The following is an 18,543-nucleotide window of genomic DNA, read 5'->3' on the forward strand; positions in this document are numbered from 1 at the left end:
TTCAACTATACCAAGGTAGTACAGATTCTTCCAGAGCAAGTGTTTAAGCCAAACATGAGGCTCTGCAGGAAAGATGAAAGAAGTGAAGTGAAGTGAAGTGAAGTGAAGTGAAAAGAAAAAAAGAAAAAAAAGCAAGTTTGGCTGACTCCCCACAGAAGTAAAATACACCGAGACAGATACCCTTGTCTGGAGACAGTTCTACACATCAACAGTAGATTCCAGGGCACACTTTCAGACATGCCCGTGGACACACCACTGCTGTGCACAAACCTGCATGACCACTCACACCTGTCCACTTCTCCCCAGGCAGGCAATATAAGTGGGGACATTGCTGAACACATAACAGACAAAACATGACATGGCTCTATGCGTATCTAACCAAATTGCAGAAAATTTAACAGGAGGAAAATCACAAAATTCTATCACGTCTCCAATTTTTTAGGATAACTGTATTTAAGTTAACAAAATATAAATAAGGCCAATAATAAACATAAAGTCACAACCTGATTAGGTTTTAAGTATAAGACTATTAATTAAAATAGGAATAAAATGTGGAATCTGTTGTGAAGCTAGGAATAGCTCACCCCTTTTTTCAACATGTAAGAGAAGTAACACACCAAATTTAAGTAGCTATGAGTGTTTAAGCTGGTATAAAACAAAAAATATACAGACTTAATATTTTTTAGTTGTCTTCAATGTTTATTTTTTTAATATAATTTATTGTCAAACTGACTAACATACAGTGTGTACAGTATGCTCCTGGTGTGGGGAGAAGATTCCCATGGTTCATCGCTTACATACAACACCCAGTGCTCATCCCAACAAGTGCCCTCCTCAGTGCCCATCACCCATTTTCTCCTCTCCTCCAGCCCCCATCAACCCTCAGTTTGTTCTCTGTATGTAAGAGTCTCTTATGGTTTGCCTCTCTCCCTCTCTGTTTGTAACTATTTCCCCCCTTCCCCCATGGTCTTCTGTTAAGTTTCTCAAGTTCCATATATGAGTGAAAACATATGATGCCTGTCTTTCTCTGACTGACTTATTTCACTTAGCATAATACCCTCCAGTTCCATTCATGTTGCTGCAAATGGCATGATTTCATTCTTTCTCATTGCTAAGTAGTATTCCATTTAATATGAACTTATTAAAGAAACACACATAACTCAATTAGCTATAAGTGAATCACCTTCCATAAAATATATATCCCCAGCTGGCTTCTTTTGTCATTTATGTTTTAGGGTCATCTTATCTAGCATCAAATGGTATTATATATCATTATAAAAGGTATGTTTGTTTTAAAATAAGCCACTGTTAACCTAAAGTTATGCTGCAAACAAATATTCAAGAGTAAGACTCTGCTGCTCTTTTCTCCCAAAATGGCTCTCAAAACCAGCAAAAGTAATTCAGAGACAACTATAATTTTAACAAGATTGCTGGAGTGAACGGAATCTAGCATGTTAGCTCGGAAGCTTGGAGAGGAACCCTTCCTTTTCCTGAGGATAAAACTGGAGCAGTGAGCGCCTTGCTGACGGTTACCTGACTGTACGCAGTACAATCAAAATTAGAACTCCAAATTCCAAACTCTGAATCCTAAGCCCTTCTCCCCAAATAATATTTAAAATGTATATCACAATAAGTTTTGATGTAAGAACAAAAACTCCAATAAACTCCATATTAGTTTTAATTAAAAATAAAGAGTAAGTCAAGTGGTTTTTAAAGATCTTTTTTCTCTACAAATGGCCTCATTTTGTCACTTTATGGCACTACTAAATTTAAGAATGTTGCAAAATGACATTGCACATTCATCTAAAATAAATACCTTAATAGAATTTCCAGTGTGTAGAAGCTTCTTTAAAGTTGAGCCTGAAAGTTTAAAACACTGAGTTAGAAAGAGTATATAAATTTATACCAACACACACAAAAAAAACTCAGAGTGGATTAAGATGTATTTTTAAAAGGTCAGTTTTAGAAAGAAAAATTATACTTATGACAAAAGAAAAGACATTTTTTCATTATACTTTTCATTATACATCATACATTTCACATCATACATTATACATCATACATTATACATCATACATTTCATTATACTTATGACAAAAGAAAAGACATTTTTTTTAAAAGAAAAGAAAATCAATATCACAGAAGGAGAGATATCTTTAAGATAAAATTGCGTTAAGTGTGAAACTCTTCGAAACTCTTAAAATAGTCAAAATGACTGATATTAAGTAACACATATACCCACAGTAGATTTAGTGCAAACATCTCATCATGAATAAAATAAATGATTCTTTTCTAATCTCCAAAGGTAAAAATAATATAAAACTACTGCTTATAAAACATTTTTACAAGAATATTTTGCAAATATTCAAGATAGCATGTTTCCTTGCAGTGACAATCACATTTATATGTTCGGGCCATCAATAAATCCTCTAGCAGAGCTCTTTCGTCACTGTTAAGGAGGAGGAATCAATGTTTACTCAGAACTACACCACTCAACTGCAAAAACTTCAGTGCTGCTGCCCACTTTAATTAGAAAAGTCTCTCTTACAAGGATGGAAACATATTATTCTATAACATGTTCATGTCTTAGTATGGAGTTGGCTTGGCAACCCACCTAAATATCATATGTAGGCTCTAATCTTAACCTTAAAGAAGGAAGTAATCTTTAAAAATAAAAAAAATGTATTGGAAGTCAGGCAAGAGAACCTTTTCTTCTAAAATTTTGGGGAAAAAAATGACTTCAATCTCCTGATGATAAGTTTTATGCAAAATTAAAACTCACACATCAAATCATATTTACTCCAGTAATGTATTTCAAGAGATGTTCCACTAAGAAATAGAGCCAGTCTCAACAAATTTCTACAGGTCATATTTAAGTGGATAGATACAACATGTTAGTTAAATGCACACAATTTTGTAACTGCTGTTGCTATTTATAACACTTAACACTAAGATTCAGTGGAAAGTCGCCATTGTTATGACTATGTTACAACACTAAGTCACCAACAACACTAAATCATCAACGGTTGTGAATGAGTAACAGAAGTTAAACTGCCCTCCTCCCTCTACTTCTGTCACCAAACCATATCCAGTATTTCTTTGGTCTAGAGCCAGCATTTATTGAGCTAATCTCTCTCACAACTAAGGTTCAAGTGTCTGCTCTCATGGAACTATTTTATCCCACACCTCTCCTTAACCTGGGGCCTTGTCCCTTGCCTCCATGTTCACCCATTCTTGGACAAAGGTTGGTCTGCCTCAGTTTAATATTGACTCCAGTATGCCCATGAGGACCTCACGTGGTTGGCAGGGCCAACAGACACTCCACTCCCCAAAAGACTCGAGATAAAGTCCGCTCACACAGCTCTCCTCCTGGACATCTGGCAAATCTATCATTTTGCAACACATTCTTGGAACACTTTCTCCTGGTTATTGTGCATGACCACTGGGGCTTATCAGCCCCTCCCCTACTTTGAATGGGTCTACAGTTTTATTTTTAATGTTTGGCCTACCCATAGTTGCCCATATCCACTCTTCTCTACAACGGAAAGAAGAAAAATACTTATAAATAGGACAGACTTTACAAAGAGACATACAGAATGTCTTGACCCATATCGGCCAACAGTCCCTGACTTTTTCTTGAAATTAACCTGGTAATTTGTTAGAGCAGCAATAGAAAACACATACATGTTTGATGTTTCCATCTTGCAAGAAACTCTTGTACATGTGAAGTAGTATAGCTTGGCATTTACGAGCCATATTCAGAAGTCAGATTGTTAGGGTTCAAATCTAGGTTCTGCATTTACTGTATAACCTGAGTCAGTTACTTAATCTCACTATGCCTGAGTTTTCTCATCTGTGAAATGGGATGATAACAGTGCCTACCATGGGGAATTATTAATGAAGTTTAAATGAGTTAACATATATAAATGCTTAGAACAGTGCCTGGTATATGAAAAACACATTTTCCCCAGAAGATAAGGCATCAGCTATTCTCTAAGAAACTCTTTTTAAATAAGAACAGCATTAGAAAGAAAACTTGTGCAGTAGGAGCACACAGAATAGTGTTTCAACATGAAAACTGGTGATAAATACCAGAGAGCCTTGCCTGGCTACTTTAGGCATTTCCTAGGGTCCAAAGTTCACAAAGATACTGCTACTCTAACTACCATTATGAAATCTTTTTCATTTTAATTTCAAAAAGTTTCTCTCTCTATATCACATCTGTTTGGAATTTTAAATACCCCATCCAAACTATAATTATACCCACTCCCAAATTTTAGGTGCCTCTTCAACCCTACTGATTGCCACTATATTGATTCATGTGAGGGAAGAGTGAATAAATGAGTAAATAAAATCTAATTAGGGGCGCCTGGGTGGCACAGTCGGTTAAGCGTCCGACTTCAGCCAGGTCACGATCTCGCGGTCCGTGAGTTCGAGCCCCACGTCGGGCTCTGGGCTGATGGCTCAGAGCCTGGAGCCTGTTTTCGATTCTGTGTCTCCCTCTCTCTCTGCCCCTCCCCCGTTCATGCTCTGTCTCTCTCTGTCCCAAAAAATAAATAAACGTTGAAAAAAAAAATCTAATTAGTTGGACTGATTCTATGAACTTCTAACTTCTACTGGCTTTTATTGTATTTTATAAACATCCTTTTAATGTAAGTCTTATTGCTTTTAAGGAGGGCTGGGTCTAGGACAAGAAGAGTGAGGGGTCTGCACAAGAAAACTCAATAATCAAAAAATAATAATATTTTAATACAATAGTTTCTAAAAATCAAAATTAGTGCCAAACAATCCATGATGAACATTATTAAGGTTTTAAATAAGTATCAGTGTTCAGCTGAGTCATACTGGAGCCTAACATAAAAGGAAAACTGTGTACCACTATAGATATGTTTTCATATATTTTTAATGGTTAATTTTTTCCCAGAACATTTAAGCATTGAAAAAACATTGAAAAACAAAAAATTCAATATTGAACAATCGAAAATTATTAAAACTCACATTAGCTTAAGTTTTGTTTATAACACAGAATGTATTACAATTTTACTCTCCTGGCTTTAATGAAACAAATTCATCAAAATTTTCAAAATCTTCTTTGCCTATGTCATTTTCAATTGTGAGAACTGCCTTGCTTGACGATTTCTCTTGATGAAGTGGCAATCTTTTAGACACCTTTTAAGGTCACTAGTTCATAAAGATAGTTCTAATATAACTTTAACATTATAAAACTGATTCTTGTGTGGTTTTTATTTTTAAAAAACTCCCTCTGTATATCATGCCTCAAACCAATTTATAAGCAAAGACACTATACCACCAGGAAGGGTACAAGAACACAGAGAAACACCCTTTAGGGTGCTGATGGTGTGTAAGCCATGCTGCCAGCTGCCAGTGGAGCAGGAACACAGAACTTTCTGGCACTATAATATTTACAATAAGCACAAAGGAACGCAGTCCACTGGAGGAATTTGAAATTAATCTCAAAAGGAATCAGGGAACTAAATATGAAACATATAAAGTATAGAATTTCTAGAAGAAAACATAGAAGATCTTTGTGATCTTGGGTTAGGCAAAGATTCCTTAGACAGGACACCAAAATCACAATCCATAATAGAAAAACCAATAAACTGGAATTTATCAAAATTAGAAACTTTGAATCTTTGAAGGACACAAGTAAAGCAATGAAAAGACAAGTCAGAGATAGGGAGAGAATATTTCCAAGTCACATATCAGGTAAAACACATAAATCCAGAATACGTAAAGAACTTTTAAAATTCAATATTAAGAAGACAAACTAAGTTAAAAAAATTTTTTTTACTGTTTATTTATTTTTGAGAGAGAGAGAGAGAGGGAGAGAGAGAGAGACAGACAGAATGTGAGCAGGGAAGGGGCAGAGAGAGAGAGGGAGACACAGAATCTGAAGCAGGCTCCAGGCTCTGAGCTGTCAGCCCAGAGTCTGATGTAGGGTTTGAACTCATAAACTACGAGAGATCACGACCTGTGCCGAAGCGGGATGCCAACCGACTAAGCCACTCAGGCGCCCCAAACTAATTTTTTTTTTTTTAAAAAGTGGTCAATCAATTCACACGTACACTTTGCCAAAGACATACAGATGGCAAATAGCAGAGGAAAAATGTTTAAAGTCATTTGTCAGTAGAGAAATGAAAATTAAAACCACAGCAAGGTAGTACTACCACTGAAATAAAAAGACTGATGATACTAAGTGTTGATAGGAACGTAAAGTAATTGGAACTCTCATACTACTGGTGGGAATGTCAACCACTCTGGGAAGGAGTCTGTCAATTAAACATATAATTTTATATGATTCAGCCATTCCATTCTCAAGAGACAGGAAAGTACATGTCTACATAGAGACTTGTACACAAATGTTTACAGTAGTTCTACTTGTATGCAAATACTAGAAACAGCCTAAATGCCCATCAACAGGTGAACAGATAAACTATAGTATAACTATACAATGAAATACTATACTACTCAGAAATGAACTATTAAGATATACATCAACACAGATGAATCTCAAAATAATTTTATTGAATGAAAGAAGCCAAAGGAGAGTATATACTGCATGATTCTATTTCTGTGAGACTCTAGAAAATCAAACTAATCTATAATGATAAAAAGCAGATCAGTGGTTACCTGGGAACTTGGCAGGGGGGTGGGAAAAAGGCATGAGGAAACCATTGGGAATGATGGCTATGTTCATGATCTTGACTGTTGTAATGATTTCGTAGGTGTACACCTATGTCAAAACTTATCAAAATTGGGGCGCCTGGGTGGCGCAGTCGGTTAAGCGTCCGACTTCAGTCAGGTCACGATCTCGCGGTCCGTGAGTTCGAGCCCCGCGTCGGGCTCTGGGCTGATGGCTCAGAGCCTGGAGCCTGTTTCCGATTCTGTGTCTCCCTCTCTCTCTGCCCCTCCCCCGTTCATGCTCTGTCTCTCTCTGTCCCAAAAATAAATAAACGTTGAAAAAAAATTAAAAAAAAAAAACATCAAAATTAACATCTTCTATACATAGAGTTTATTATCATCAATTATACTCCCAAAAAAGACCAGCTTTGTAAAAAAGGAAAAAACAGAGCAGGTGGCTTGGGAGTGACTAAGTGAAAAATCGGGAGGACACAGGTTTTTCTCAGATACAAATCTGCATAATGACAAGTGTCCAGAAGATAAAGTCAGGAAGCCACAAAGGGTGAGGGGGTCAAGGAGCTGATGGGTAAATAGCTAAGCCATTAAAAAAAAAAAAGGCAAGTAAGCAGGAGATCAGAAGACATGGTGGCAATGAGGAGGGACAAGGTACAGTTGAGGGAAGAGAGGTTTCCACAGAGGGGGCAGTGGATGAGGTCTAGAATGGGTCTTGGAGAAAATAAAGACCACGATCTCACCCCCACAGCTCTGAGGGAGACAGAGAAGCCTGAGAGAAAAGCCAGGTATTAGGTAGCTGAGGAGGTGAAACAATGAGGCTGAGACTCTAGGGCTGTGGCTTAACCCAAGAGGATTTCCAGAGGGCCATGTCCAAAGTGGGAAGGAGAGCAAGAAATGCAGGGCAATGATGATGAAAGCATGCCAGAGAGGATCCTGGGAAGACACCAAGTGGGCTGAGGGGGCATGAGGCTCAGCCATCCCCTGATGGACATGGAGGCATGCAGGGTCCCTGTAGCTCAGCCTGGCTGCAATGCACCTCTGAGGAAGTCCTAGTGTAAAGTGCATGGGAGACCCTGTTCCCTAGGGAAGAGGCAGCTGTGGTGTGGCCTATGATGGGCCCAGGGAGGGTTGTCAGACTCAACGTCCGGAGGAGTAGTTAGAGCCCAGTGAGCTGTAGAAACTTTGAGAAATAAGGCGGCTCAGAGGTTGTGTTCACATCCTAAGCACTGTCAGACCACTGTGAAGCCCAAGGCATAAAGCCAGGGGGATACTCTTAAAAAGTCACAAGCAAATCTGCAGTTTTTATAACCAATGCAAATCTGCATCGGTTTTTATATTATATATAAGAAGAACCTAGTTGAGCAAACTAGATTAATAATCACTCATTTATAAAAAACACATATGAGGTACTATGTGAACTTTCCATTAATTGAACCTACTCTTTTAAGCCCAAGAGCTATTTATTTGGAGAATTTTTTATATAAAACATCTCTAGTAAAAAATATTTCTTCCCACCCCTCAGCAAACTTTTACTGCGTACAGGCATAGCACTGTACACTGAATGGGACAGGATTTGCTTTCTAGAGGCTCATGAACTGTAAACCCTCTTAAAGGAAACACACATATAACTTCAGTCCTATACTAATGATGCTTGGGCACATGAAAAGGGGCCACAGCCTGCCCCTGCACCAAATATCCTTGGTTTACTATTGTGCCATTCTTGGTCATCTCCTCACATCCTGTGACCTGTCATTATCACACAGAGATAAGGCTTCGAGTGGCCACCCTTGTCCATCGTGATTTACTGAACTAAAATGGAGGGACTGTGGGAGGGGGGATGGGCTAAATGGGTAAGAGGCATTAAGGAATCTACTCCTGAAAGCATTGTTTCACTATATGCTAACTAATTTGGATATAAATTTAAAAAAACAAAAAAACAAAATAAAAAAATTTAAAAAATAAAAAATAAACATTACTAGAAAAAAAAACAAAATAAAATGACTTCAGGAAAATTTTCCCATTTGTAATCAGTAATGGAAATTTATAAACAGTTAAGTAGCAGGTTAGCATATACCATAGTTCATGAATGATGGGATTCAAGCTCTGTGTCGGGCTCTGTGCTAAGTGTCGAGCCTGCTTGAGATTCTCTCTCCCTCTCTCTTACCTTCCCTCTGCCCCCTCTCTCCTGCTCTCTCTAATAAAAATAAATAAATAAAATAAAACTTAAAAACAATTTTGAGAGAAATGAAATGTCTCTCTTCACTATAGACAAAACAAAATGGCATGATAGGAAACTGACTTCAAACAATGTGTCAGGTGGTATTTCAAATTAATTTCTTCCTTCCCAGGATAAAACCTGGCTATCCGGTAGGTCTGAGAACTTTTCAGACTTGCAGAATGTAGGAGTTGCTCTTATTTTAGGTTTCTATACTTGGTGACACTATTTGTAGTGTGGGGCAGGAAATATACTGAATCAGTGGTGTGCAAACCCAGCTTTAAGATCCTAACCCAGTATTTCAGAGAACCTTGGCCACTACCAACCACAGTAACATTTTATTACAAAGTTTATACAGTAGTGTTCTTCATATTAGTAAGAAATACTAGGTATCTAGAATGTAAAAGATCTAAAATAAGAACTATTAGATACCTAGAATGTCTGGCACTGACTAGTGAAAAGCTTCCTCTCCTTGACTCAAGAGGTTTTGCAGAAGTCAAGAAGATACCAATGCTACGGAAATATTTAAGACATGTTCCTTTCCTCTGAAATCTGGTGTTTCCTTAATATTTACTTAGTTTTTACAACTAACTTCGTCAAGACCTTCAGTGACAAATGATAACCGTTTTAACAAATCCGAATAAACTGAAAAGAATGCAAGAGAGTGAGGTATGTCAAAAAATGTGTAAAGTTACAAATCCACAATCCCTTATTGGCAATTTCAAAATCCAGAAAGCTATGAAAACTAACGTTTTTTGTGTGCAATTCACTAGTGGACAGGACCTGACTTGAATCTGAACTCATCTGGTGGCAACACCTGACTAACCTGACTGAGGCTCTTTTGGATTTAGTTATGCCACTGTTGCTGAATATTCATATCTTAGGCTACAGGAATAAGAATCCTCTTGGTTACAGGGCGGTGCCCAGTCCCTGGGGTGTTACCTATAGACATCAACATTGTGTTAGTGTCTGTCATACATCAGTACAGGATGATTTTATATGCAAATGCCCATATTTCAGCATTCTGAAATATAACTCATTCTATACACTAGGTAAACTAGCTTATTCTACATACTAACGAGGTAAACAACACCTGCTCTTATGCTGGTTCAAAAGGACTATTCCTCTGCAATCCCAGTCCAAGAGTCACTGTTCATGGTCAGATGCTATTAAACTGGGTAAAAAGCTACTTGTACCCACAATTTTAACCAGTCCATGTGGTAACAGCAGCCAGAATTAAGGTAACATCACACCACCCATGAGGCGCATAAAGTTGCACAACACAAATGGCAAATGAATTTCTACACCTAGTTCTAGTAAGCTCATTCAGGCTGAGGAGGGGCTATTAATCTCCAGACATTTTAAAGTACTATCTGAAGAAAACAAGTGTGGTTTTCTTATAAGATACGAACAAAATGGAAGGATTATATCTAGCACAGATAAAACATACCGCATGTTATTTCTCATTTTCATCCATTCCCACTACACCATGGAGCACTACAAGTCCTTGTGGTATCTCTTCAGATTGTACTTAGCATTTGATTTTTAAGTTTTTACTTCAAATACACAAGGTTGAAGTATCAATTAACAGAAATGCTATCAATAACTCTATAATGTAAAGGAAAATCTTCTTTGTGTGTTTGAGAAAGATTTAAAGACCAAGGCACTACCTTAAAGTGAGGATTTAATCATTCAGTTCAGTAGATGTATTTATTATATATACTTTACTAAACAGTTCAGTTTATATAAGGGCCAGTAACATTTTTCACATAAATAGTACTAAATTAAATTTGGGATTCTGAATTTTGAAATATCCATCGAACATGCCATGTTCTTTCAGGTCCTGTGTCTTTCACACATTGATCTCTCATCTAGAAAACGCTTTCTGCACTCATATTTCAAGGCTCAGGTGGAGATTTACCTCTCTTGGAGCCTTCCTCAGGTCTTCTGAATAGAATTGTTCAACTTTCTTTGTTGCTACCAGTATACTTTTCATAGCGACAGTTATACTGTAATTATTTTATTCTCACCTACCCCTCACCCCAGGCAATCAGCTTACACAATACAAGGATGGTGACATATTCTTTGTTTCAGCCTCAGAACTTTGTTTCTCCCTCAATAAATATTTGAATGAATGAATGATCAGATAGTAGGATGCCATTATGAGGTTATGCTCTTTGCAAATATGATCATCTGGCAAGGTATAAAAATTATAGCAACTGTAAGTCTTCTAAGGCAGACAGACCAAACCAGATACTCTTTAAAAAGAAAGGCTCACCATCAATATCACAAATTATGCCAGCTGTTCCATGAATATTAAGTTGAGAGGAAATGTTTGATGTCAAGAGCTGCACAGAAACGTGGTAACGTGGCTATATTGCAAGTTCCCTCCTGCTGCCACACACTAACGTATTCAAACACAATAGCTCTGATCAATGATAAAGTCATGAAGAACAAGATATTTTTGTAAGAAAAAAATGAAGTCACTTAAGAAAAATCCTCCAGATCAAATGTTTCTCAACAATTTTTATCCACAGGAATCCCCTTGGGCTCTTGTTACAGACTGCAGACTGTCTTGAGACCTGGTTGAGTGTCGACTTTGGCTTCGGTCATGATCTCACAGTTTGTGGGTTCAAGCCCCGCATCAGACTCTGCTGTCAGGATCCTCTGTCTCCCTCTCTCTCTGCCCTTTCCCCACTTGTGCTCTCTCTCTCTAAAAAGTAAATAAACATTTAAAAAAATGCTGACTGTGATTGGCAGGTCTGGCTGGGGCCTGACATTCTGCATTTTCTAACAAGCTCTCAGGTGAGGCTGATGCTACAGATCTATGAACCATTCTTTTTAAATAGCACTTTTAGAGCAGGGATAGATATTATATTTTCCTCCAAAGTCCAGAGTGGACTTGTCTTGCTTTTAACCAACATATCCTTGTTAGCATTCTTTGTTATAATCTAATCTTGATGGTGCTAGTTATATAAAACATTACTAAAAATTTGACTGGAAAAAAATCCATATGACTTTAAAAATCTTTAAATTGTTCTTACCTATACTCTGGTAATGCCACCGAAAGAAAATTCGTTCAGGTAGAAACTGCAGTATTTTCTATAAAACAAATTTAAAAACTGGTAAGATAAAGAGAACATAAACTACACATTTCATGATAGTACTATGTGTGAAAAGTATATACATAGTTCAGAAAAGAAAACAGAAAGAAAACAAATGATTTATAATAATGTAAATAGCACACCTGACCCTGTAGCCCATGGGACAGTGTCTTACTTGCCCCAGGCAACCTTCTTTACCTGAGTACCTTAAAGACATCACTGTCCCAAGTTTAATTCTTCCTAAAAGAAAACAAGGAAAAGAAGGGGGGGGGGGAACCTAAAATGATAATTTTATCTTAATTAAATCATAGCCATTGCTTAAGAATTAAAAGAATAATTTCTCAAATGCTAGATGCCCCAGGTTTCTGCTTTTTGGCCTTCAATTTCCCGTTTGCATTATCATTACTAGTCTCTGGATACAGACCAGAGCTGGGAAGAAATATGAACAACAAAGAAGAGAAGACCTTGAACATTCATTCAGTGAAATAACAAAATGAAATTGCTGCCAAGAATTTCTTGAAATTAATAGCTAAGAGTAAGTTTCAGATTGCAGACAGAACTTCCACCTCCTTCGCCCCAAACACTGGAAGGTACGATAAAGAATGAATTTATGACATACAAGAGTATTTGGCTAATAAAAGCAAATCCCTCCCCAAACCCCAAAGGACCTTTTTCTTTTTTCCCCACTCGAAAGTAAGTTTTGGCAAGTTACTGTTGGATCATAAGATTCCTTGTACTTTATTTGCAACCACCTTTTTAAGAAATGTAGAAATTAAAAAAAAACAGTCAAAACATTTTCTTGTTATTGAAAGATATCACTATTTTACCACGAAAAATCTTCTTTCTAGGTTATCTAAGCTAATATTCTAACATTTTAAAAGACGAAGGTAAAAAATTTATATCCAGATCTCCCGAATAAGTGTATTTCCAGGCAGCTAATAAACTGCCTCCTCCATCTAAACCTGCCTGGGGTTTGGTTTGTTTCGTTTTCTTATCTTAACTTTCCAAGTGGGTCAATAACATACATGTATCACATCATTCGTTCTCAGGTGACGACAGTAAATGTATAAGAACGTCTACTGAGAAAAGGCACAACAGGTAAACTTGCATCAAACGCAGGTGATTCCAAATGGCACCGACTTCACACTCGGCCTGGATGCTTTTCCACCCACAGCCTGGCACTGATGGCACCGTCTCACCATCCGGTTCTCACTGCAAGCGTCACTTCCCCATAGAGGTTTTTCTGGGCGTTCCTTCTAGAAGAGCCTGGCTCCCTCCCCACTGCTCTGATGCTATCTCTACTGCCCGTTCTGTCCTCTTCATAGCCCTCATCCCTCACTGAAGTCTTCTTCAAGTTTACTCATTCGAAGGCAGTATTTCTTCTACCAGAGTGTAAGCCCTGCAAGTGCAAGAATGCCTCTGTCTTTTCCTCTTAAGTATACCCAGCACCTAGAGCGTGGCTGGCACACAGCATGTGCTCAATAAATACTCAGTAGAAGAATTCTGCATTCATTTTATTTGTAAAACCATGAGTTTTACAGGTCATCCTGACCTTTGCTTTGTCCCTTTGTTCACGTTAACATAAAATGTACCTTTGTACTCCCTATATGTCATTGACTGATGACCGATATTTATGTTAAAATGTATGGGCATTTTTTAAACCCTGAGCTTAGTAAAGAAAACTCAAATAAAATCTGTATGATTTAAAAGAATTTTTCAAACTCTGACAAACATAAATAAAAAAATATAAATATATTTAGTTATGGTATTTCTTACAAATTCTTCATACCACACATCTACACGGATGAAAATGCTATAAAACTATATCGAAGACCATTTCTGATTATATATATTAAAAGCTGTATGTGGCTGACCACATGGCTGACAATCACTGACACAAGCTCTCTCCTACATTTCCACTTTTGACTTCCTCCAGAACATGTTGACTTGGTATTTCTTAAGTGCATAACTCTAAAGTGTATCCTATGTACTGTTTTATTATGTATTAATGCGGACATACTCCCAAACACACTTACACACACACACACACACACAATGGACAATCAAATCCCGTTTAGTGAAAAATATCTACACACTTGATACCAAGCTTGGTGTCTGAAATGCAAAAATAAGTTCATATTCATAAAATACTTAGTTCTTCCTTCTAAGGGTTTTGTGATTAGTGGGCAAGAGAGATGATAAAGAAAATATCATTCAAGAGGAAAAGAAAAAAGCCCAATAGGAGTTTGTATGAGGAGGTGTAGAGGTGAGGGGGAAAGCACCTCATCTCAGAACCTTCACAGAATGGTTCCAGAAAAAAGGGATGCTTGAGCTGAGACTTGTAGGATTAATTAAATTAGCCTAGTGGAGAACAGAAATAGAAGGAAGAGCATGTGTGAAGGCTAAGAGGCAAAAACAGCTTGATACCTGAAAAGAATAGCAGCAGTTAGAGGGTCTACTTGGTTAGTAGGTAGATGAGGATGGGAGGAGAAGGAACTGGATAGGTGAGGCCATGATCTCATGAAGCACTGAACAGGTTCAGTCCCTGAACAAGTTCCAGCTGGGGGGGGGGGGGGTGGTATTTAAGATGACTGAGACGAGAGGCAGAGACATCAATGAAGAGGCAATGGTAGCATTTCAGAGAAGGAATGAAATAGCCTGGACAAAGCTCAGCACAGTAAAGAGGAGATGCATATAATAATGATATTTGAAGGTAAAACTGTTGAGCTGGCAGTCAGACAGAGTAGTTGTGGTGAATGGAGTACTCAAGAAGGATTTCCTAGTGGCTCAGTATGGCAATACCCCTATCTAAGACATCAAATCCAGAAGGAATCCCAGAATTGAAACATGTCCAATTTGGTTCTGGACATCCTGGAATTGGAGGTGTCAACAGACTTCTTAGAGGAGATGTTCTAGACAATTAGATATATATGGGTCTGGAAGGCAGAAGCAGGACTTGGATGGTAACAGAATATAGGCAACAGCTGAAGATATGTATGCGTAAGGTCCCTCTGAGAGGGCTTAAAATGACAGAAGATGAGACCCTAGAGACATCAGTGCATTGAAGCTCTCTGAAGACAGTAAGGATGAAGAAGGTACAGCAGGAGCTAGAGACATGTGTGCACAGGTCAAAAAAGAAATTTTTGATGTGCCAAGTGCTTGCACATTTATTTATTTTAAAGATTAAAAATACTTATGACTATTTATATGCACAACTAGTTAGAAAAAGGATGATGGAAAATATAAGAAACTGATTGCCACCTAACAAAATAACCTCAGCATCAAACCAAGTAAACTCAACGTTATCTGTTGCTCGAAGAACCCATAACCTTCGTCAGCCAAACACCAAACACCAGGCAGGATGGATCAATCTATACATTGCGCAAAGGCAAGTAAATGGCTCTTTGGGGGGAAAAAATCAAAGCAGGTCTTCCCCTTGCAATATATATCAACATGTGTATAAGATGAATAATACACAAAAGGAAGTGTATCAACTGGGTTATCTGTTAAGATCCACTATATTAAAAGGGAATCAGAAGTAAATATATCAGTTCTCTATGGAATATTTTAAAAGAACCCATGCAAACACTGTCCTACCAACAAAATGTAAACCTGAACATGCCCAGGAGCTACAGACAAGGCCACAGACAGGAGTGAGAACCCAGAGAGCTGTCTACAAGTTATAGGAAAACATCACAAGCAAAGAGGTTTGTGTGAGAAAACCAACAACTCTGGATCTGAAAATAAAGATCAGGGTCTCAGCAGTCTATTGCCAACCCAAAAGAGCAGCTCTATAGCCCAGAAAAAGCACGACCTGGGGATGGGCTACAAGTCTCCAGATGGAAGAGAGAAAGAAGGCCTCCATTTACATCTTAGTTTTACGGTTCAAACTCAAACTTTCCCTTCACTAAAAAAATGTATTACAGGGGTGTCTGGGTGGCTCAGTCAGTTAAGTGTCCCAACTTCGGCTCAGGTCATGATCTCATGGCTTGTGAGTTCAAGCCTTGCGTCAGGCTCTGTGCTGACAGTTCGGAGCCTGGAGCCTGCTTCAGATTCTGTGTCTCCCTCTCTCTCTGCCCTCCCCCCACTCATCTTCTGTCTCTGTCTCTCTCAAAAATAATAAACATTGAAAAAAAGTTTAAAAAAATGTATTACAAAGGCTAATTCAGCATGTTTGATAACAGATGAATAACACTCGTTGCAGGTGTAGTTCTCTGGGAGATGAATGCTATGGTGGAGTTAGCAGTGCCCTGGTTTACTGGAAAAGTAACATCTGTGCAAGGGAAATGAAGCAGTAGGAGGGGGCAGGGAGCCTCAGACCACCATACAGAGCTGAAAGTATCTGCCAGCCTAGCAGAAGCTCCAGAGCAAAGATGGCACATTAGAGGGGCCATGTGTGCCTGAAAATGGCAAGGTCCTTGTACCACCACCTTGCTCCGTCACTGGCTGGGCATCACGATGAGAAGAGAGCAACTGTAGTTGGAGAGCTGAAGGCACTTACAGCCTCGGGCTGCCAGCTGGCCCTACTCCTTGCAGCTAGGTAGCAAATTCTTTCTTGAAGGGCGATGTGAGCTGCACATCACTCTGTCAGCCACAATAATCTTCCAATTATTAATTAAAATATTCTCATCATATTAAGAGGCTGAAGTACTAAGAGTAGTGAACCCTATTTCAGGGGCATCCCGTCTGCTGGCGTTGTTTCTCGTCAATGGGCTGCTGCCGCACATAGACCAAAGCCTCGGTCCATTGAGTGCTTCCTGTCCTTGTTCTGCCTCCTCCTGTGTAGCTCACTCTTCCTGAGGGAATGGCACGGCAAGGACTCAGTGTCCTACTTCCTCATGCATTCTCTGCCAAGGGTACTGGGCGCCCTGGCTGCATTCTGAGATCATCTTCTGGTCCCATTCTGCCACTTGATTTCAAAACGTCGTATAGAAGATGCTGAGAAAATTACGCCACAGATTCAGGATAGATCTTATATTGGGCTATACAAATGCTTGGCATGCCTGTTCTTCAGACCTTTACTTTTAGTCAGGAAATTCAGCACTGAATCACGCTTTTCAACTTTCCAAAATACTTACCCTATCTCCTTAAGTTTCTTTTCTTACTGTGCAGTAGAGAAAAATGTCCTTTTACTATAAAGAAAATAAAAAAAATGCAGTGGGATGATGTGTATCTAGATGCTGGATACTGTCAGTAGGCCACTAGTAGTCTCCAACTTGTTCTGAGGTCAGGTCTATCATCATCACCACTTCTGGATAAAAGTTTTCAGATTTATAAAATGGATGGACTTTAAAGACACTCAAAAATAAACTCGGTAAGGTTTGGATATGAAACACCATGCCCCAATCTGAGCTACTAAAAACATTCCAAAATGGACAGAATCTTACACAACCACTCAAAGGTTGAAACATCACCTACACTGATGCTTCTTTTTGTACCCAAATATTGCCAGGACCATTTTTTATGCATTAAAGTCTCTGAAGTCAATAAAAATAAAGCCCCACATGACCATCTGTGTCTAAATGCTAAGCCTGTCCCTCAGAAAGTACCAGATGAAGCCTACCTTTACTGAGGCAATTATGGCATTTCTACTGCAGCTGATATTCTAAGCTACACTACTGTGAATGCCACATAAGCTATTGACATCTTGTTTGTAGTTTCACTGGAGAGTAAAATAAAAAAAAAAAATTCAAGAAAGCCACACAGTGTGAATAAATATTACTTTTCTGAAAAACACATGACTCTGTTTAATGCTCAGTGCTCAGCTGCATATATATGGTAATCCATTATAGCACACTTGAAATCAAAATTAGGTATTACTACTGATCAGCACATCAGGGAATCTGTCATTCTTTTAACTGATTATCCATAGTTCTTTTTTCTTCAGAACCTACTGCATGACCAGGAATAATGCGAAATGTAAGCTGGAGTTCATACAGGATGCTATAGTATACTTTAAAACTGCTGATCTTCATTTAATTTGTATGGGAAACATTTTTTCCCCAAATTATTACCAGATGATTGCAACATATCCCAGTAGATTCACACTTGATTTCAATTCCACTTAGAAAGGTAGGGCGGTGAAGAATGAGGACAAGATAACATCCTAACTCACGTGAGGTAATCTACCAAAACAATGACCAACTAAACCTGTTGTGTCCAGAAGTAGGGTACACGAGCTGCAACTCTCCCTGAAACTAGCCACATGACACAAGGGTGCAAGGTAAAGGAAGTGTTAACTATGGAAAAAATAGGGAGTTTTATCTAAAAGAACGTAAGTCTTAGTTCCTTGACCTTTTGAGTAATAAATGAGAAGAAAACTTCTGACATCTGGGCAGGTGAGTTTAATGGAAATACCATGAAGGCCCAGGCCACAAGGACAGTCTGGTTTCAGAAGGACCCATGGGAGGGGGAGGAGGAGGCTGGTGGCATGGTCACTTCCAGGTAGACCTACAGAGAGGACAACTTATTCTTCAGCTGTCATGGGCCTAGCCATGCATCTCTTACTGACAATGACTCAGCTTTCTGGTGTAGACAAAATATGTACATTGATCTCTGGGTGTCAAC

At 38.5% G+C, this 18,543-nt stretch overlaps 1 protein-coding gene across 8 annotated transcripts in view; it reads right to left on the bottom strand.

Annotated features, from left to right (window-relative positions):
• The window catches only part of RALGAPA2 (Ral GTPase activating protein catalytic subunit alpha 2), a 324,892-nt gene that overhangs the window by 255,663 nt on the left and 50,686 nt on the right, over positions 1 to 18,543 (bottom strand). For all 8 annotated transcript variants that reach the window (XM_045445466.1, XM_045445467.1, XM_045445465.1 and 5 more), the window contains exons 4-5: positions 11,917 to 11,974; positions 1,817 to 1,860 (exon numbers count right to left, since the gene is read on the bottom strand). In XM_045445466.1, the coding sequence (XP_045301422.1) occupies positions 1,817 to 1,860; positions 11,917 to 11,974 (102 nt within the window). The remainder of the gene's footprint in view (positions 1 to 1,816; positions 1,861 to 11,916; positions 11,975 to 18,543) is intronic.

Source organism: Leopardus geoffroyi, chromosome A3 (genome assembly GCF_018350155.1).
Source record: "Leopardus geoffroyi isolate Oge1 chromosome A3, O.geoffroyi_Oge1_pat1.0, whole genome shotgun sequence".
NCBI classification, from domain to species: Eukaryota; Metazoa; Chordata; class Mammalia; order Carnivora; family Felidae; genus Leopardus; species Leopardus geoffroyi.